Genomic DNA, 22,229 nt, shown 5'->3' with positions numbered 1-22,229 from the left:
GTAGCTCTCCAGATGTTTTTTGCCTACTCCCATCAGCCCCAGCCAGCATGGCCAATGGCTGGGGCTGATGACAAAAAACATCTGGAGAGCTACCGTTGGCCACCCCTGCTATAATGGGATACAAATACATAAATTTCGCAGGTGGGCACTGCTAGCATGGGCAGTAAGAATATCACCTGGCCCCTCCCATGTAACCACATTGTTACAAAATTTCATGAGTCAGACAGGGCTCAGATAGCGAGGACTCCTCAGGAGAAGATGGTAAGGTAAGGTAAATTTATTTTTGTTTCCCGCCCTCCCCCGCCAAAGGCAGGCTCAAGGCGGGATACAAAAGAAGAGGAGTTCTGTGCAACTAATCTTGAGTTAACAGAACCTGACCAGCAAGAAACTGAGCTGCAGGCTTGTCAGGCTGCACAGCCAACAGCATCCTCCAGCCCTGGTTCAGCAGATGAACCTCAGCTGACTTTTCCCAGCCCATCAGTATCACCTGCACTCTTAGAGCACTGCAGACAAAGACTTAGAACAGAGCTATAGACAAGACAGCAAAGTGCACATCTCCTGGCCTGATAACAGCCACTTGCTGATAACAAAGATGCATGGTTGCAGGATTGTTTCTGAGCAGCTAGTTGCAAGTCTGACTCTTAGGGTGGGTGGCTATAAAACCAGCCAGGAGAGGCTGTTAAGCATAGATGCAATGTGTGCATTAGGGCTAAGTCACCTACTTTGTCTTGTCTGATTTTTGGAACCAGACCTTGGACTGAATAACTTGTCCTTGCCTGGCTTCCAGAACCTTGACCTTGGACTAACAACTCTGCCTTGCCTGACCCCAGTACTTGGAGCCTGCAAGACAGAAAAATGCCTTACTTCTAAGTAAGTGTGCTTATGATTGCAACCAGACATCTCAACAATTGGTAAATCAGATAGAATTAAGTTATACAAAAATCCATGGCACTTGCATCTAAGTAACTGAGTTTAAACTAGGATATAAATTTATAAAACCATTCTCAGTGTTTCACAGCTGGCATTGTTGGAATGTGTAACAGTGTGGGTGGCCATCCTTCATCTAGGATTAGAAGCTCTCAGCCCAATCTGCTTTAGGATGAAGCTTCATGGAAACAGAAATACAGAAATAGACAAAAGAATCCAGGCAAAGAGCCTGCCAGCTTTAGGAACACTGTTCTTAAGAACTTAGAGTTTATTGAATGGTTTTGTCATGAGGGAATGAATCGCAAACTATAGTGCCAAGCTCATCATTGCCCAAACTGATTCCAAGGCTTGTGGATTGACTCCCAAGAAAATCAGGAGTAACGCGAGCATGCAGAAAAGGTCCATATTTACAGTAGTTTAGAAATCCATACTGTCTACCTAGCACATGTCAGAAAGAGCTGGGGCCTCACAGGGATCTGTTCCTGCAAATGCAAATGGATGGGTCTCCTCAAAGGAAAATGGCCATGTAAGGGACTCATGTAAAACAAGTTCCCATGTGTAACTCATGATTAACTTAATCTTTGTGTGTTCACCATGACACTGCATTCACTGAAAATACTCCACATCTGAAAGACCACCCAGAGCTCAGACCCAGAACCTCAGACCCCATCATGCCATCCTTAGTAAGTATTTAATATATAGCAATATCTTGATAATTCTGGCCCATACACCACATGAAAGCAGATTTGAATGGATTTAGGTATGCTGACAATCCTATTCGAAACACCCTGAAACTTCTCTGAAAGCAGAGATGAACTAATACACTGTGAAGCACAATTTGGACAGATTGACTAGCTTGTTAAGTGCAATGAACTGCAGATTCAATGGAAAAGTCAACCAATGTTGGCTTCACACCCATTTGGAATGGTCATATTAATCCATTATAGCATGAGCAGAAAGCAGAAAGCACAAAACTAAAAGTCAGTTCAATAGTTAGAAAGTGAATAAGTGCAATTTGCTTGTAAGGCAAACATGTTTACCATCATGATGGACTCAAATATGCATCACAAAATGTGAAAGTCTAATGGATTTGAAATACTGGGAGTTTACCTGTATATTATAACTTATTTCTAGAATATCTGGTTATTTATTCATTATTTATATAATATATTCATTACAATTTATTTCTATATCTGATTTTCTTTGCAAAGAATATATCTAATTTTACAACTAAAATAATAAATAGTACCTGACAGAATGAAGATTTGAAATAGGTCCACATACTTTGACAAATAGCTACAAACTGCCAAACATAGAAATGGTGAAGTATAAATGTAAAAATAGTTAGGTTCATACCCATCTGCCCCTTTTATAAATGGCACACATAGAATGAGCAAGTTTTGCCTCATAAACAGACTGTTTCCATTAAATAGTCTTTCAGCTTATTTTTCATGTAACACAGAAACATGCAATACATTTTGGGAGAACAGGTATGCTGATAGCATTTTGTTGCCAGCATGAACCTCATCGCTTCTCGGAGGCAGGATGTAACCAGTCAAGTAAAAAATGTATATGACTTCACTCATAAAGAATGCAGTGATTGCAATATACAAAAGAATTTCCCATAGGATATCTTTAATAGATGCTGTATACTCGAGTAACCATATGGAGCAGGGAGAACCAGAAGGAGAAAGTGGCAGTGAATTTTAGCCTAATCAGACTGTGTCATCGTTAGACAAACACGGGAGTTGCACATTTTTGGGAAGTCAAATGTTTCTGGAAGGCAACAGCACAAATCAGGGTGATGAAAATATTCAGCCCAAATGTGATATTCTGATGTATGGAGTTTATTGTTTAAGCGCAATGCTCATTTGCAGTCTCTCTAAGCCTATTTTAACCTATGGATGTGTTTGATAAAGCCTTGACAAACTCTTCAGAAGGCAGAACTCATAAATATATACCATTATTTGACTTCGCATCAATGGCAATTTAGTTATCACATGGAGAAGCACATTCCCAAAAGGACAAGAGATCCAATAAGATCTCCCAATGAAGTTTCTCCTATCACAATTTTAGTCACAAGAAAAACTGCAAGTGTCAAATGCTGCCTGCTTCAGATCATTTAAGTGACCTGGAGTGCTTTTCCAACACAGCTACTTTATATAATCTACTCTGTGAGTAAAGAATTAGGTTCAGATTTTGCAAAGACAAAAGGTGTTTTCACATGTAGGGTTTATGCTGCCTTTCATTCTCATATTCTTTAATGTCCAGTTTCATGCAGAAGAGAAAACAAATGTGCATTTTGGCCATAACAGATTTAATATTCATACAACAAACTCACCTTTCATGTGTGAATCCCCAAAACCCCTCCCTGTTATAGGTATGAGCAGGGGGGGGAGGTGTAGAAAAAGTTCAGCAGGAACTCATTTGCATTTTAGGCCATACTCTCTGACATCACCATGGTTTCACACAGGCTTTTTTGTAGAAAAAAGCCCAACAGGAACTAATTTGCATATTAGGCCACATACCCCAACACCAAGCCAGCCAGAACTGACACCAAGCTGGCCAGAACTGACACCAAGCCTGCCAGCCTGACGCCAAGCTGGCCGGAACTGCATTCCTGTGCGTTCCTGCTAAAAAAAAAATCTGCATCGTTATGAGTGACTGCAACACAGAAAACAGAAGAGAGCTATTCAATGTCTATTGAGGTAACTCACTTCAATACAGAAGAAAATTCACGTAGTGATTTTTTTCATTTCATAATCCTTTCCATTTTTCTGTCTTTCTCTGCAATACCTCCTTTAACAAAATCCTACTTCCATTAAAATGAAGACTCTGCACATGGAATTGTCACTACTGTGTGTATGTTTACAGCTTCTCTCTTGTTTCTTCTGTGCTGTTTCAGGCCACAACTACCCCCAGTCATACAGAGCAAGCTGGAATGGTCAATTCCAGCACTTCTGAATGACAAACAATAGCTACAGGAGAGACACCCTTCTGGGATAAATATGGATCAGCTGATACCGTTCATGCCTCAAACAGATGTCAGCTTCAGAAACCCCAGGGTACTCTGACCTTGGTGACTTGTTAGATGTTTCATCTCTGAACTGCTGTCAAAGAGAGTTTAAAAAACAAAAAAAGGATCTTTCTTTAAAATATACTTCTGAAGTGGAAACAGGCAAACAGAACAATATGCAATACCTTTCTGCAAAATGCTTTCAGAGTAGGCATGTACAAAATAAGTAGATGTACAAAAGCCACTTAAAGTTTCCCCAAGGAACATTAAAAACTTCAAACAAGAGAACGAAGGATGCAGATCCCTTGACAAGTTGCACCCAATGGATGTGACTATCACTCCTCCTTTCTGCTGCTTCCAATTATTTGTATGGAAAGTTCACACGTATTCCTCCTGCAGGTTGCCTCATGGTGATTGATTATACTGTCAGGGCTTTTTTTGTAGCAGGAACTTTAATTTTTAATTTAATTTAATTTTTCAATTTATACCCCGCCCTACATCCCCCTGATGTAGCCCATCCTCCAAGAGCTTACAGTAGGCCCTGTAAGAAGAGCCTTGTAAGTTCTTGGAGGACTGGCTACAGGAGGGTGTAGCCCAAGGCTTTTTTAAAAAAAGAAAAAGCCCAGCAGCAACTCATCTGCATATTAGACCACACCTGCTGACATCACCACTGTTTCACATGTAGAAAAAGCCCAGCAGGAAATAATTTGCATATCAAGCCACACCCCTGACACCAAGCCAGCCGGAACTGCATTCCTGCTCCAAAAAAAGTCCTGGTGTAGCCTAATATGCAAAGGAGTTCCTGCTACAAAAAAAGCCCTGCTGGACATCATGTGGCTAGTGCTATGGCCTCCTTCCTCATGCATCAGCTCAGCAGAAGACATCAACAGCAATGCCGGCTTCACTCTTTTTCTCAGTCTGTATTATTGCTTTCAGAAAACAGGTGCCCTCGGACAGGCCCGCATGACACATTTCCAGGGAATGGATAAGGACTACAGCATACGTAACATCTTAAACATCCTTTGACGAACTTTGGAAACTTTTAAAGATTTGACCTTTGAGGAAAAATTCCTGTCGTAAGTCAACAGGCAGGGCTGTTCTGCATATGCATAAAAACCCATCTGAATTGGCACAGCAATCAAGAATAGGTACAGTTAGCCCTGTCTGGAATGAACAACAAAGGCATTCAGTCTTTGGGAGAAGGAAAGAGGGAAAGCACCCAATATATCAACGGTAAAAAGAAAAGTTTATTTAATTTTAGAGCTCACAAAAAAGGCTTAAGCTTGCAGCTTAAACACCACCATACATGGCAACCAAAAGGGGAGTTTACATGTAACATTCTCATGCTCAAGGGCTCAACTGTTGAAACCCAAGACAGTGCTTACATTCTGCCTTTCTCTGGTGGCAAAGTGGAGGGTAATTTATGCACTGTAAAGATGCCAACTGCTACTTGATATTAGGGCAAAGCTTCATGGAAGCTTCTTCAAAACAGCTGTTATACAATGGAAGCAGAGTAGGCCTTTACCACTTGAGACTCATCACCAAGCTGAATTGCAGTTCCACCAGCCATGCACTGTTTGTTGCCTAGCAAGAGCTGGATGAATCCACAACTTGTCTGGGCCTGCAAAGCTCGGGATGGAGAAGGGGCCCTCAGACCTGTCAGATGCCACATGGATCTTTCACTGCATTTGGCTTTGTGGGTACCCATAATGTGCACACTAAAATAGAATCTTATCCCTCAATACGCCTTCCTTCTTTAGCTTGTGATCCTAAGATGTATGTGTTTCAGCCATTTCCTTATGATGATGTAGTAGGCTTGCCATTCTCCAGCTGGGGCCTGGAGAGCTCTTGGAATTACAACTGATCTCCAGACAAGAGATCAGTTCCCCTGGAGAAAATGACTGCTTTGGAGGGTGGGCTCTATGGCATTATATCCTGCTTAAGGCAATCCTCCAACCTCACCTCCCCACCAATCTCCAGGAATTTCGTAACCCAGAGTTGGCATCCCTATGATATAGACCTAACATACTGGGAACAGCTTGAGTGCTTCGTATCTCATCAAGAGTCTTGCTCCAGACAAGGACTCCTCTTCTGAGTTTCTTTGCACAGAATCAAGGGAAGATGACTGACAGGTTGAAACAGCTAGTCCAAGTGTTTTTGTCCCTCTCCTGGTGCAGGTGTTCATAGTCGGGGTGGGGCCAAGGGCACCAGCCAAAGGCTTAAAGGTTCATAGACCCTGAATGTTAACCCATGAATCACAGCTTCTGAATCAGCGTGGGGGATATCAATCCAAGACATCTATTTTTAAAAATTGTCTTATATAATTTTTTCCCAAAAGCTTCTGTTTTATAAGCTGTTTTGAATCCCAATTGGGGAGAAAAGTGGGATAAATATATGCTAAATAAATAATTGGTATCATGTTGTTTAAAGCAGTGTTCCCAGAAGTTTTTATCTATTTAGGGAATTTATATGCAGCCTCTCTAGAAACCAGCTCAAGGCAACTCACAAATAAAAATCATACAGTGAAACCACAACATAAATTATCAATACTAAAAGCAAACCAATAAAAACAAGCCATGTGCATAAAAACAGCATAAAACAACCACTGAGAAGCTCAAAAATATCCACAAATAGTCCTTGGGCAAGGAAGAGACCACACAGCAGCAAAAGAAATCAACACTCCTTAGTTAAAAGCTTGGACAAAAGAAATGTTTTGACCTGATACTTTAAGGACAGTATGGTAGGCAAACAGCATGGGGAAGGAGACTTCCCAGATTAGGTTTCACCACTGAAAACTCCTCTTTTGCACAAAGTAATTAGGATTGAACTTTCAAGTCACTGGAGGACTACCTCCTCACCCTGGTCATTATTTCTTTCACTAATATATAAAAAGAGGGCGCAGTCAATGACAAATGGAAAATATGATCTATATTGGCAATTTGTCAAGAATAATGTCAGGGTACTATCAATATTTTTTTTTAATTATGGAGGGGAGAGGGAGGAGTTGACTTGGGGCAATTTGGAAGACAGAAGCAAGTAGTCTGCGAGTAACATACATGTCCGCCATATGTCCATGCAGGGAAAAACTGGACAACTTTTACTTTTTATTGGGATAACATTTCCAGTGACTGAGAAATGTTTTAACACCAAATGTTTATCGCAAGCAAATCCATACTTGTATTAACACTTCTATGAAGCTATACAACAGTAAAGACTTTGGATAGAAAAAACTTGCTTTTGAGCTGAAGAAGAGCAGTTCAAGGATAGTTCAGGCATAGAGAGGGAGATATGCCATCTCATAAGGTTTCCTAGCCCTGACCTGAATAACTCAGGCTACCCTGATCTCATCAGCTAAGCAGGATCAGCCCTGATTACTATTTGGATGAGAAACCATGAAGGAATACCAAGGTTCTGAAGCAGGGGCAGATAATGGCAAATGGCCTTTGGAACATCTCTTGCCTTGAAAACCCCATGGGGTCACTATAAGCCAGCTGTGATGGCAAAATTAACAAATAAAGGTTTCCTGACCATTGTACTCATCTCCTTGAAAAGCCATTGCAAGGGGATCTTGACAAAGTCACCAGGAACAAGGTAATACATTTTTTGCCCGATCACAATAGTCTTTTAAACGAGAGAGGAAATTGCAAAAGGCAGATGAATCCATGTTCTATTTTGCAAATATAAGATTTAGTGCTATTCTTTCGTCAAACACTAGTTCAGCTATATATAGGCAACACTCTTCTTACGAACAATTTCCTTAGAACTGTGTCAGGTTGCAATATATCTCTCCTGTCCTAACTGGTTTGATTCCAATAGCTATTACAGCAAATTAAAGAAAAGCTCTTATTCATTAGTCAGCCCATTTGAAATCTATTTATGTTTTTTAAAAGGGCTAATTCATCATTTCTAATTTCCTTCCCAACTATTCTAGGCAGAGTTAAAGCTAGACCAATAACAGAATGGGGGAAATTATCTCACTTTTCACAATTCCCCTCAGGAAAATGATGGTGACCTTAGCTTTCTTTCTCAATTTCAAAAGAAGTACTCTCTAAAGAGGGAAATCCCTGGACAGGAAACTTACAAAAGGACCTCTTCCCTGTGTCTTTGTATCTCTTCTGACAGTTGTGATATCCTATCAAACCTTCTGTTTCCCTGCAATGTGTGACAAAGGATAACGCACACATGCAGCTTACTCAACAAAATCTTCCTACGTAATTACATTAACGGAGATCTCTCCCAACACTGAAGAGCCCTGTGGCGCAGAGTGGTAAAGCTGCAGTATTGCAGTCAGAACTCTCTGCTCACGACCTGAGTTCAATTCCAATGGAAGCTGGTTCAGGTAGCCACCTCCAGGTTGACTCAGCCTTCCATCCTTCCAAGGTCGGTAAAATGAGTACCCAGCTTGCTGGGGGGAAAGTGTACTGACCGGGGAAGGCAATAGCAAACCACCCGTTAAAAGGTCTGCCATGAAAACGTTGTGAAAGCAGCATCACCCCAGAGTTGAAAACGACTGGTGCTTGCACAGGGGACCTTTCCTTTCCTTTCTCCCAACAGTGGTGCTACTTTCCTATATGTACCATAGCATCTTGTCACTGACATCTGTCCATAGCTGACATAACTGCACAGGGACTCCTTAATGCTTTGGCCATGGGAAGTTCTCATGCTTTCTCTTGTTCCCTCCACATCCTCACTTTCTGCTCTGTCCTTTGGAGAAGCCATGCTGTTTGCCCCTATACTTTCCCATCATGCACAAATGCCACCGTAGTCTGCAAATTCCCAAGAACACAAGAAGCGCCCTGCTGGATCACAGCAAGCATCTATCAAGCCCAGTGTTTATTCTGTCTTCTACAATGGCCAACTAGATACTTATGAGAAGCCCACGCTGTTGCATCCAACAATTTATATTTAGAAAGAAGCTGCCCCTGAAACTGCAGATTTCTTTTAGTTGTCCTGTCTAAGGGCTGCTGATAGACCTGTCCATCATGAACCCAGTGCTTGAGACTGAAGGGTCATCCATTCCACTGCAGGCAAGCTCAGCCACACAGCTTACCATTGGTCCAAAACTGACTTTGCAACTGTTCAGTGAAATCTGGGTAAGGTTCTATAAATGACATGGGAGAGAAGATAACATGGTATAGCTTAATCCCATCAAATCTCAGAAGCTAAGGAAGTAAATGGCAAACCACCTCTGCTTCTCACTTCTTGAAAGCCTCTTGGTTGGGGCAGCACAAGTCAGTCATGACTTGATGGCACCCACTTCTTTTATATATAATTCCCTTTTCATCTTGGCAAATCCCAGCTCCCTCATTGGTTGGATGTGGTGTATCAGCTATTGGCTAATGAAGCATCTGTCTCTGGCCTCCCATTGGCTGACGCCCCTGCTCCCACCTACTGCAGGCCCAGGAATGTTGAGCAAACCACCAAAACAGTCTTACCCCAGAGACAAACATATCTCCGCTGCTTCTCTGTGCCTTCTCTGTCAACCAGCCTCTACTGCAGCCTCATGAAAGGCATCATGGCCACCATTGGCAACAGACCTCTGCTGCCCCATCAATGGCCCACACAGATAGCCTCCCAGCACACGAAGCCTCCAAAGGCCACAAAAATAGCCAAGGAGCTGCTACCACCGCTGTAATGCGACTAGGCAGCAAGGCTTGCCACCATTTGGTGTTTCCTCAGAGGGCATGGCTGTCCCACCTTTACTGTCTTTCCTGCCTCTTTCCTGTCACTCCCTCTTTCTCTCAGCCTTGCCCCCAGGATGGTAGGCTGAGAAGGGTTGCCAACTCCAGGTTGGGAAATCCCTAGAAATTTGAGGGGTGGAGCCTGGGGAGGGTGGGGGTTGAGAGGGGTGTGGCCTCTGACAGGTACAATGCCAGACTCCAAACTGACAATTTCCTCCTGGGGAACCACTGTTGCCAATCTCCAGGTGAGGGCTGGAATTACAACTGCTCTTCAGATGGCAGAGATCAGCTCCCCTTGAGGTGGGGGAGGAGTGAATGCCTTCATTTGGATGGGTGGGAGGATAGCAAGGGGGGCACTCACCCAGAGCCTCTTTCTAGAGCCCATTGTATTTTTTCTCCACAATGGGTCTTATTCTTAGTATGTATTGTAAATGATTGTAAACTGTATGAATGATTTTATTGTGTATTTTGTTTTTTATCGTTTTATGTGTTTTAATCTGTTGTTGTTAGCCACCCTGAGCCTGTCAGGGGAGGGCGGGATATAAATCTGATAAAATAAAATATGTATATAAGTGGCATGTTTGCCAACAACTGGCAATGTCCATTAATGCCATCATATTTATTTATTTCAAAAAATTGTACGGCACTTGTCTGTTACTGAAGGCCATTTATACACATTAAGAACACCAAAATGTACCGTCCCTAAAAAATTACAAATAAAAAGGTCACCCTCTCTGACTACAGTCTCAACAACAACAGAAACACCTTCCTGTCCTTTCCTTTCTTCCAATAAAATCTCTGATACATAGACCTTGAGTAGTAAATAGTTATTATTAATCATTTATTACCCAATAGACAAAAGGAGTGGGGGGGGTTGCAACTGCTAGGGGCTTGGGGGGCTCTTATTGGCAAGTAAAGATGTAACTATTTCATAGGGATATAAATCAGAGCAAGCAGACAAACATGGTGAAATATAGCATCTTCTGAGGTTAATATACACAGGACACTCAGGGAGAATGTGTGCAATGGTATCAAATATTGCCTAAAGAACAAGAGCAAGCTCCTCCTGAGTAAGGTAAGTGCAACAGCCTACCCCTCATAACCACTGAAAAGCAGCCATTAGAAATATATACCATGAAACATAGCAGGAACATACTAAGGTCAATTCCGCACTAGACTTTTAATCCTGGTCCAGCCCTGTCCCCAAACTAAAATTCTACACCTGAATCATGGAGTCATAGAAACTTACTCTATGAGTTTATGATTCTAGTGTAGAAAATCAGTGTTCATACAGAACAGGTTCCCCTTGCACAGTTTTTGAAAACTCATAGGAGAGCATCGCTTCCAGAAAGGTATTCCTCAGTACGTAGCCTAAGACAGGGGGAGCCACAGCAATAGTCATTCAGAGGCCCTGGAAGGTGGGGAACTCCAGAAGAAGCTGCTGGGAAGTTCTAAAGAGATGGTCCTCTAAATATTACTTGGAAACAGAACACTATGGAATGCAAAAGTAAATGCCAGATTGCTGGAAATACAAATCCGTTCTGCCCAAAAATCTGGGGGTGTTGGTTTTGAAGTATGGTTCCAAATGCAAAAGGGATGAGCTAAATGCAGCTGTAATGACTATCACTGTAAGCAGACCAAATTTACCCTCCAAGCTAACTTCAAGTGTCACATATACTGTGAAGATCGGGAGTGCAACCAGCTGTCACAATGACAATGAGTTACAAAAAATGCTACTGCTGCGTATTTACATGTAGTTACAAACTCTTGCTGTGCGGCTGTTTTCAGAGCCAAGATCAAAGGAACAGAATAAAACAAAATTTTAGAACTGGCTGCCAAAAAAACTGAAGGGGGATATTCTATCTGAGATGTGGATGGCAAGATATGTTTCTCGTTCTCTGAAAAAGAGCAACAGAAGAACACATCCCCAATTACTGGAAAGGTTTTAGCCCCGCATCTACCTGGATGTAGTTACATTAAAATATAGCTTATTGTGCCTTCTCTTAAATGTACAAACATCTAGTTATGCAATGTATTTGGCATGTAGGCAAGACTTTAGCTCTAAGCAATGGATAGGAGCAAGACTTAAGTGGTTTCCAAAAGGACTTTGGCTTCCTAACTACAGTGCTGTTTTGGACAGGATCTACATGATATTTTCCTTTGTTAATCCTGTTTCATGTTTTTCCCCACTTTGCTGTGATTTTTCCACAGCCAATTTGTTGCAATCTTTAAGAAAAAAAACATTTAAATCAAAGTATCTTGGAAGGCCATGTGGACAGGAAGGTGCATAGTTTTTTCATTTCTTCCCCCCACTACTGGCAGGCTTTTAAAAAAAGAATAACTATATCATTATAACAGATCCAAGTTGTGTTGGCCATATATCATTATAATGTTATTGTACTAGTTCTCAGTTTTCATTTGTTGAAAAAAGTCTGTAGCCTTTTTGGTTGTTGGAGTTACATGGGGAAATGAACTGGCTGCACTTTTTTTTTAAATTCCACAACCAAAGGGGCTATAGACTTGCTTTTTAAAAAATGAACTAACAAAACCCAAGGCACCACGGTCTCTAAGCATGTAGACCATGTAATTTACAACAAACATACATATAGTTATATTATAATGAAGAACAGTAAGAAAATATTAGTGCAGTTACAATTCATGAATGGTGAAAAACCTTTTCAGTACAAACATGGTGTTCTACAGATGTAGTACCAGGACTATATCAAGAATGAAATAGAGAGTTTTTTCCTTCTTTCTTCCACTAGCCAATGGGACTTCTTTAGAACAAGAGACTAGCTTATGAACAGGAGAAAAGGATCCCTGAGTCCGACTTGCTATTAGAATATAAGCAGTTCTGTGTCCATCCTTTCTCAATTAGTGTCTCAAACAAATTTTCTTCTGATGGAACACAGTAGTCTCCAGCAATAACACAGAGCATAAGCTTCACCAGTTTCCTTGGGCTATTTTGTTCTGCATCTGTAGAAGAGCTAAATGTAGAAGAAGACTGAGAAGACCATAGATTTATACCCCGCCCTTTTCTCTGAATCAGAGTCTCAGAGCAGCTTACAATCTCCTTAATCTTCTCCCCCACAACAGACATCTTGTGAGGTGGGTGGGGCTGAGACAGCTCCCCCAGCAGCTGCCCTTTCAAGGACAACTCTGCGAGAGCTATGGCTGACCCAAGGCCATTCCAGCAGCTGCAAATAGAGGAGTGGGGAATCAAGCCAGGTTCTCCCAGATAAGAGTCCACACACTTAACCATTACACCAAAGTGGCATGTTTGGACTGAAAAGGTTTTTCACCATTCATGGACTGTAATTACACTAATATTTTCTTACTGTTCTTCATTATAATATACCCATATGTATGTTCTTTGTAAATTGCATGGTCTTAAAAAATGAAAGCAGGGGACTATTTTTAAAAGAGCTTGGATTTTAAAAAGAGCTTGAAAAAGTCCTCTGGTGGGGGATGTGTGGCTACAATGGAGGGCTGAGGCAAGAAAGTCTGCAAAAAACCTCCCTTCCATGTGGATGCTTTGTTGGTGATGTCAATGCCTTGGGCTTTGCAGCAGTGAGAGTTACACAGAGAAAGTAATCTCTGAGTACAAGCAGCTCTTGCATTACAATTAAATACTGTACATCAATTCTAAATTGGAGCCTCTCTGGATTCTTTTGAAATGTGCCTTAGTTCCTTGAAATTTCTGGACTAAGCTTGTTTCAGCTTTGATTATATGAACATTTGGTCCAAGCGGGCCTCTTTTTGTAACTGTGCTTCCTAGGCTGCGTGTTCAATAATACAGCAACTGCTTCGTAGCTTTGCCTTCACACCCACAACCCCAGCAAATACAATCTCAATATTCAGAGAGAGAAACGTTTGCCTTTCCTTTAAAGGGTTTGCTTCAGAGAGACACAGCCACCTACCACGTGCCAAAATGATGCAACTCTATTACTTTGAGGCCAGCGCTGGCCTAAAAGAAAAGGCTTTGTGTTCTCAGTCCAACTCACAAAGCAAACTACAATGAATGTTTGCTGACCCAGACATTGTTCACAATGCCAGGGAGAGTCGCTTTCTCTCCAGTTCTTAACAGCCACGTCGCTCTAGCTCGAGAGTTGTGTTTAGATGCTAGTAATCAAACTTCTGGGAAGCGACCAACTTGGCAATGCTGCAAAGCAAAATCTCCTCAACAGCTACGTTGGAAATCATTCAGCTGTCCTTCTTATACACAGCTTAACAATGTTTTGTCATTCAGCTCTCATGACGACATTAACTCTTCCTGAAGACAGAAAAGGTCCCCGATTATTCAGTTCAAAGCGTGTCAAAGTGGCACCTCCAGCACTCCTCAGGACAGGAAGGTTCCATTTCTCTGAGCATGAGAGCAGCAAGCAGAGTAAGGCTCCAAGGAGGACAGCAAGTGGTCAGCTGATATAACATACAAGTTGACTAGTGAGGCCTTGACTTAGGATTGCCAACCCTCAGGTAGCTCCTGGAAATCTGCTATGACAATTGATCTCCAGACATCCAATATCAATTCCCCTGGAAAAAATGGCTACTGTGGAAGTGGACTCTGTGGCATTGTACCCTGTTGAAGTGAAGTCCTTCCCAAAACCTGCCCTCTCCAGACTCCACTCCAAAAATTTCCCAAACCAGAGCTGGCAACCCTGGCCTGGTGGAGAGGAAGCCCAGAGACTGTCATGCTTATGGTGTTGAAGATCCAGATTCATATTCCCCACTCTGCCTTGAAGCTTGCTGGGTGACCTCCCAACCCCTTGCTTGCCTCTCTGCCTAATCTATCTCACAGGTTTCTTGTGAAGACAAAATGGAGGAAGGGAAAATAATGTACATTGCCCTGAGCTGCTAGGAAGAAGGGAGAAATAAAAAAAATGAACCAAGTAAAGGCTGGTGAAGCACTGAAAGGTCTTCTTCTGTGGGAGCAAGCTCACTACAAGGATGAGTTAAACCTTCTTCCTGCTTGTAATCCAAAAGTGGCAGTTAATGGGTGTGTAGACCCACCCGTTTCTGAAACTGGTTTGACTGTTCTTGAGCAAGGGGCTGAGAGATCTTCAGCCATGCTCCTGTCTTATCAAAGGTGAGCCATACCTCTCACACACAGATTACACCATAAATAAATCAACAATTTCAAAGGGGAGGGGAGGTCATAGGGATATTAGAGCTTCCACTGTAGGGGTTTTTTAGCCTTGTTTTTCAGTTTTATTCCTCTTCTGCTCTGTCCCATTTCAAAATCTCCACAATCCTCTGCAACACAATATATTCTCTTTCATTCAGTATCTTATGAACTGTAGTCCTGTTTCTGCTCCCCTTGCATGCAAATTTTATCTTTGCATTGAAATATGCATGTGGTTGCAACACGGACAAGAGTAGCTGCGGATGTGCTACGTTGGGTCTTGTTCTTCCAGTGGTTGTAACATCTCAGTCTCCCCAGCTGCCTGCCATATCTTCTAGCAGAAAGCACAACAATGGATAGCTGTTGCCATGCAACTGTTAAAGGTACAGAACCCACCAGAGATGATCATCAAAGCTCCAATTTGTAAGGTTCCAGGAGATTCAAACCCAAGATCTTGGGAGGTAGGGTCCAATATTTTATTCCTTGTGCTACTACAACGAGAAGTCAATTCATCTGAGCCCAAAGAGTTCCACAGCATATACAGGTGGCACTATGGGAAATGCAGCCTGGGCCAGCCCAGCAGATGCATGTGACTCAGAAAGCCAGGTATAACTGCCAGTCCAGTTAGGCTATTTTACTCAGATCCAGCACAGAGACATTCCAGCTTAGATAGCTGTTCATGACATAAATAATAAGTAGTTGAATGAATTTGGGAGCGGGTCTTCATAGCAGTTATCTATTGGAGAATAAAGTGCCTACATACACAAAAAACCAGATGGGTTTGCAATGAAAGAGTAAAAACTGATATTTACTAGTGCTAGTGCAACTTCCAGGGCTTTTCTGTAGAAACTCATTTGCATTTTAGGCCACACCCTCTGATGTCATTGTTCCACATGGGCCTCATTTGCATATTAGGCCACACCCCCTGATACCAAGCCAGCAAGAACTGCATTCCTGATCAAAAAAAGCCTTGTCTTCACATACCACAATCTCTGATGCTATCCCAAACTACGGCACAATGCTACCAGGACCCAAGCATAATTCTTCTGGATTGAGCACTGACTTCCATATCTTATACATACAGTCCCCTGAGTCATGAATGGAAAACAAATCTATTTTATTTCTATAAAAATACACTGTATTATGATAATGCAACCTGAGATGGGCCCACTCCAGCTTTGAAGCCCTGATAGTATACCTATGATTGTATCCTGAATATTACATCCACATGGATGTTTCTTTCCTGAAAAGTGTGTGGGGGGATCTCATTTCATCATCTCCATCTATGTGCTTGTAATATCTGGACACATGCACATGGCAGTTGTGTGGGACAGGACTGGAGCGGGGGGGAGCTCCCAATGGAGATCAAATGTGAAGAATGACCATGACACTCAACACAGCTCATTTAACTGGGAAGATGAAGTAAAGGTGAATTGCAATTTCATAGCAGCACAATACTGAAGTCTGAACACTGTAAAAATGTATTTTCTCCACAACTGAAGCCCTTCTTTGAAGAAAGACATCTGAACTCCATTGTAACAACAAAACTGCAACTGCACAAACTGCTGTGTGAAAATCACCATCATCTGGAAAGGCCTGGCTAAGGCACGATAGCCATCCCAGAACCCTGTGCTACATCACCAAGTTCTAATTAAAGATTAGGTTGTTTACATGAATCTTTCAGAGCTGCTAATGAGCACTTGCCGAGGAATAAAGAAGATTTCCAGCTGCTGCGTAGCAAAAGGTTGAGCCAGTTCAGAGAAGTACATTTGGTCTTGAGTCTCAGTTGATGGGAACTCATTTTGTCTCCTAGCCTATGACCCAGACATAATCCACCTCCTCTTTTGTAAATTCTAAAAACATGGGAATTTTTAGAAGACAGCCCTTAAAAATAACATTTCATGCAGTGACTTTTGACCCATTTTTCCCAGGATCACCCGGATATTTGTTTTCAGAAAGTGCATCTTTGAATGAAGAGGAAATAACATTTCCAAACATTTCTATGTCACCACTGAAGTTAAGAGAAGTGTATATGTGTATCTTCTTATTCCTGCACCACTGATGAGGTGAGAACTCTGGGGACCTTGGTATAAGGAGAAACCCCAGCACAGGGGCTTCTCACTTTTCCCCAGTGGCAAAGAAAGGAGTGGGGCTGAAGTTTCCATGGTTCCCAGGCCTAAGACCCCAGCATTAAGTTCAGGTGATTATACACTGTTGGATGCTTGAATATGAAACATCTAAATGCACCAGTTACAATTTCCCCTCTTTCTTTTTATTGCAGTAACTAAGAGCAGCTTCCTATGTGTGTGTAAATCATTTCACTATTTAACTCTTTGAAAATTCGTGAATTGTCTCAGTTGAAAAACGTTGACATATACCGGACTCACTCAAAAGGAAGATAACCCTGATCCACTTAAAAATGTTATCCAACACACACAATTATTATTGGACATAACCGTAACTTGTATGCAAAGCTTTCCAGAGGACACATCTGCCCTAGACCCATTCCAATCCAGCTAATGCCCTGGCCATAGGATGAAGACAGTGCGTCTCACCCTCATAGATGATCTCCATCAACAACTGGATTCAGGCGGGTCAGCGCTGCTGTTGCTTTTGTTGCTTTTGAACACTGATGGCAGTTATCAAAGATTTCAGGTTTTCACGGCTGGTAACATCATTAGGGTTTGTAGAATCTTTCGGGATCAAGTGCCGTGTTCTACTGGAGAAAGTTTTCCTTCCAGACGTTTCGTTCTCAGCTGCGGAGAACATCCTCAGTGGCGTTGCAGCCGGAGCAGGCACTCAGACCTTCTTGGCTGCTGTGCATTGAGACTCAATGCACAGCAGCCAAAAAGGTCTGAGTGCCTGCTCCGGCTGCAACGCCACTGAGGATGTTCTCCGCAGCTGAGAACGAAACGTCTGGAAGGAAAACTTTCTCCAGTAGAACACGGCACTTGATCCCGAAAGATTCTACAAACCCTACTGATGGCAGTGTTTGACACAGTCAACCACAATCTGTTGGCCCACCATCTCACTAATGTAGGAGTGCGTGGAGTAGCCTTGAAGTGGCTCATTTCATTCCTCCATGGTCAGGGACAGAGGATGGCACTTGGAGAGAGGGTATCCCCTGACACCCTCTGGTGTGTGGGGTTCCCCAAGGGGTGATCCTCTCTCCTATGCTGTTCAGTATCTAAGTGTGCCCTCTCTCCCAACCTGTGCAGAGATTCAGGCTGAGATGCCATCAGTACACTGAAGATACCCAGCTGTATCTGTTGGTGGCCAGCCAGCTATCCAGCTATTGCCCCATCTAATTTGGCTGAAGGGTTGGAGGCCATGGCTGGATGGCTGAAACAGAGACAGAATCCAGTGAAGACAGAGGTCCTTCCAGTGAAGACAGAGGTCCTTCAGTTCAGTTCAGTTTTATTATTATGGTCAGTGACCAGATCCAACTGACAAAAGCATTATCAGGTATACAAATATTCAACCTCCAGTTAAAATAAAAAATAGAAAATTTAGCAAAACAAATCTATATAAAATTATATAGCAGAAAAAGAATAAAATACAAAATAATATCTTAGATAACCATATTTAAAATTTGAGCCTGGAATCTAAAAATCGAGAACTATATAGTAGACCTTGTGATGAAATCTAAGCCAAAGCTCAAAAGAGGAGGACTGAACTTTATTGTACTTTGATCACCTGTGCACAGAATCTAGCAGTTAGCTTGGTAATAACTGCACCAAGTCAGACAACTGGTCCCCTTACTCACCACCTTTGACTTTGCCACAATGATCACCTCCAGGCTAGATTACTGTAATTCACTCTACATAGAGCTACCCTTGAAGCTGACACAGAAACTGCAGCTTGTACAGAATACAGCAGCAAGGGCACTTAAAGGTATCCAAATGAGAGCAAGTGGAGTACCAGATCTGCTTCAAGGTTTTGGTTTTAAATTTTAAGGCCCTTAATGGTCTGGGACCAGCATGCCTATGGGACCCCCCTCCTGGTATGTCCCCCAGACAGTGTTACACTTCGGAGATCAAAACCTACTGGTGATCCCTGGCCCAAAAGATATCCAACTGTTCTCAACCAGAGCCAGGGCTTTTTTGGCCCTGGGTCCTGCCTGGTGGAACTCTCTACCTAGTGACATCCATGCCCAATGGGATCTAACCCTGTTCCACAGGGTATGCAAAATGAAGATGTTCCACTTGGCCTATGGTTGAGGATACCAATGGCATTTTGCCATATGCAGCCTGTGAATTGCCCTACAGAGGGAGAGGAAGAACAGTATGCCATCAATAATCTGGTATAAATTATCTCCCTGATTTTATTGTAATTAACTGTTATTTATGTTTTTAAACTTTTGCATGTTTACTTAATGTTGCACACCACCCTGAGCCCTTTGGGGGAGAGCAGCTTATAAATTAATTAAATGAATGTTAAACGGCCCCCTCTCTTTTGATGACATAACTGAGAAAACCTAGTCTTGCATTTTGGAAAATACTATATCCAACCACATGGCTATTTCAATGGAACAGCATTTCCATTTGTGGTTCTGCCCTCCCACTTCAAACCCCCACTATGTCTCCCATGTTGTTCCTGAGGGTCCACTGACCCACCATAAAAAAAAAATTCAGGATACTTAGTGGGCTGCAGCATGAGTGGGAAACAGGAATGCAACACTCTGTGAAGTCTGCAGATGGCTGGATACACACAGCTGTGATCAAACTGACAATCACTAGGTGAGGCCACTAGGCTTATAGAAGAATTTAACACTGTACTATGAGGCCATAAGCAAAACAAAGTTACACCAGGGCTCCCACAACCATAGGACTAGAAACACATGGAACAAAAGACATTGTGGAAAGAAAAAAAGAAACTTTTGGCATACGGCCAAGAGAAGACTAACTAATAACTGAAACTGGTCTGTTGTAGCTAATGTACATTTACACAGCTTTCATCAGGTCTATGGTATCTTACCTCAGTTTCTGCCCCAATCTTCTATGATTTCACAGATATAATACCTTTCCCCAAATGAATACCCTGGTCCTCTCTATTTTCTTGGCACATGATAAGGGAAATAATAGTATAATCATAAGCACAGAAGTTTGCTAAAATGAGTGCCAAAATGGTCTGTATGGGCTTTTTGTTATTTGAGTACACTACGAATACTACTTAGGCCAATGTAAGCCTAGGCAAACAGCTCTCCCATTTATCAGCCACTGATTACCTAAATGTTTTTTTAACACCTCTCTTGGGGAAAAATTGCCTTATAGGATATCTACAAACAACAGCACTGATGAATAGCAGCTGGGGTTAATGCATTAAGAATAGCTGTACTATCATGGGAGATCAATAGGGCCAATGTTCTCTCAAAAGAATGCTGTGGAGGAAAATTAAGACAGCATTATATTCATCACTGACTAGGTGCTTGACTTTATTCAGAATATCTATGCAAGCTTCCCCTGCTCTGAAATAACTTCAAGCCAAAGGACTACATTCTATTGCTAATGTTATCAGTATAATAGGGCACAAATTTCCTCCTTGAAACGACAGATCCGTGGAGCAAACTCTCCTGTTATCGCCCATCTTCCAACTGCCACAGACTATAGTGAAAAAAGATTTGAAGCATAGCTTACCACCATCTGTTGAATATGAAACATTTCTGCTCCAGTAGCAGAGAGACGATTTGGAAAGTAAATGCTGACAAAGGAACCTGGAAGCGTGCTTGGGCCCGCATTGTAGACCTTCAAAAGAAGCAGAAGCAGATCAGCAGGCGCAAGCTTCAGCGACTGATGTTTAGTATAAAAAGCACCCAGAATCAGTACAAGACTTCCCCAGAATCAGTAATACTAAAAGGAAAGAGAATGTGGAAGAAAAGGGGGCACATCACACCATTAGGATAAAAAGAGGCTCTTAGCAAGACAAATTCATTTTGATCTAACGTTTCAGGCTGCTTAACTAGACTTGTGTATACAACACGGAGAGACCAGGCATAGGTCCATTCTCCATAACAGTAGGGATGGTATATCTACATTATATCAGCTGTTTTATTTTGAGCAAGGATTCAATAGAATCATTCAATCATGGAACCCTTTTTCAACAATCACAGCTATACCCTATGGTTTAGATCCAGCACAAGGATCTTGTGATGTCTGCATAAGGATCCCCGATCTTCCCAGCATTCCCCTCCCATCAGCAGCCATTTTTGGCTGCAGGAAAGTGGAATGTGTATGAAATAAAAGCCAGTCAGGAATCTCTCTTCCATCCCATCGACGTATTGCAGGATCCAACCCTAGAACACAGTGTAACTGGGCTTGTGCAGGATGCAGGATGCCTTTTACTTCATCACAAGCAAGCTCAGTTAGCCCTCACATATCTGAGACTCAAGGACAGATTTACAAGAAGGCTGGCCCACTGGAATCTGTCATTTCAGAAATGATTACAGGTACTACCCTGGTTAGGACCACTTTCTCAACTATGTAACCCAAGAGTTAATCTGGGCCTGTTTATCAAGTTACACACATACACACACATATATGCCTAAACATTTACATACTGAAAAATAAACAAGTTGAAATAGACTTTGCCATGTACATTTAGAATTTAGTCTCTGGGAGCGTGTCTATACATGGCGCTGCTCGGACTCCAGCCGACTTTAAATAGCCAAACCTCTCTGCTTCATTCTCTAAGCATTGTTTTTGTTTTGAGGAATGTATGAATGATAAAGAGAAGCAGCGCACCATGCCAAGGGCTTGCAAAAGTCCCAGAGGCACTCACAAGGGGGGGAGAAGAATCCAACTACAATTGGCCGCCACTGCAGCATGAAATGCTGGAATAATGTAACAAATTAGAAGACAAATGAACTGGTAACTCTGTTGTGTTGAGGAATGAGAGTTAATGAGGAAGGGATATTTGGATGACACACCACATTATCCACAACAAAGCAGACGTGAAGGGCTTTTAAAATTAAAAGTGTCTAAACTTTTGGCACATTACAAGTTGTTACATATCAAAAATCAATTTTTAAATGAATCCATTCAAATTTTGCAGTGAATAGAACTGCTTTCCTTTTTCTGCTGAGTCGATGTGTACAACTTTTTCTCAGTATATACATTTAAAAAATAGTCAAGCAAGCAGTATGATGGAACACAATGGTGTGCCCAGTCTCTTACAAATGGCTGCCCTCCTGCATGAGTAGATGGTCTACTACCATACTGAGGAAGATTCTGTAACTTTTCACTGTTCTTATGCTAAGTTCAGTGACCAAACACTGCTCATTTCTTGACCTACATGCATCTTACAAATTCCCAATCCTCAAAGGGATGATATTCATTCAAAATCTGTTAGGACAGTCCAAAAATTACCCAGTTGCACAAAGCACTGCACATTGTATGGGGACATATTGTGTGGGCTAGTGAATCTTTTCCTATTAGTTTGCGTGGTTCTTACATCCTAGGATATGGGACATGGAAGCACCACTTAG

At 42.0% G+C, this 22,229-nt stretch overlaps 1 protein-coding gene across 1 annotated transcript in view; it reads right to left on the bottom strand.

The window, feature by feature from the left end:
• The window catches only part of ITGA9 (integrin subunit alpha 9), a 297,444-nt gene that overhangs the window by 45,537 nt on the left and 229,678 nt on the right, over positions 1–22,229 (bottom strand). Inside the window, exon 23 of the mRNA XM_060247617.1 lies at positions 20,383–20,490. Coding sequence (XP_060103600.1) covers positions 20,383–20,490 — 108 coding nt within the window. The remainder of the gene's footprint in view (positions 1–20,382; positions 20,491–22,229) is intronic.

Source organism: Heteronotia binoei, chromosome 10 (assembly GCF_032191835.1).
Source record: "Heteronotia binoei isolate CCM8104 ecotype False Entrance Well chromosome 10, APGP_CSIRO_Hbin_v1, whole genome shotgun sequence".
In the NCBI taxonomy this organism is placed as follows: domain Eukaryota; kingdom Metazoa; phylum Chordata; class Lepidosauria; order Squamata; family Gekkonidae; genus Heteronotia; species Heteronotia binoei.
This window is presented reverse-complemented; position numbering and strand designations above follow the sequence as displayed.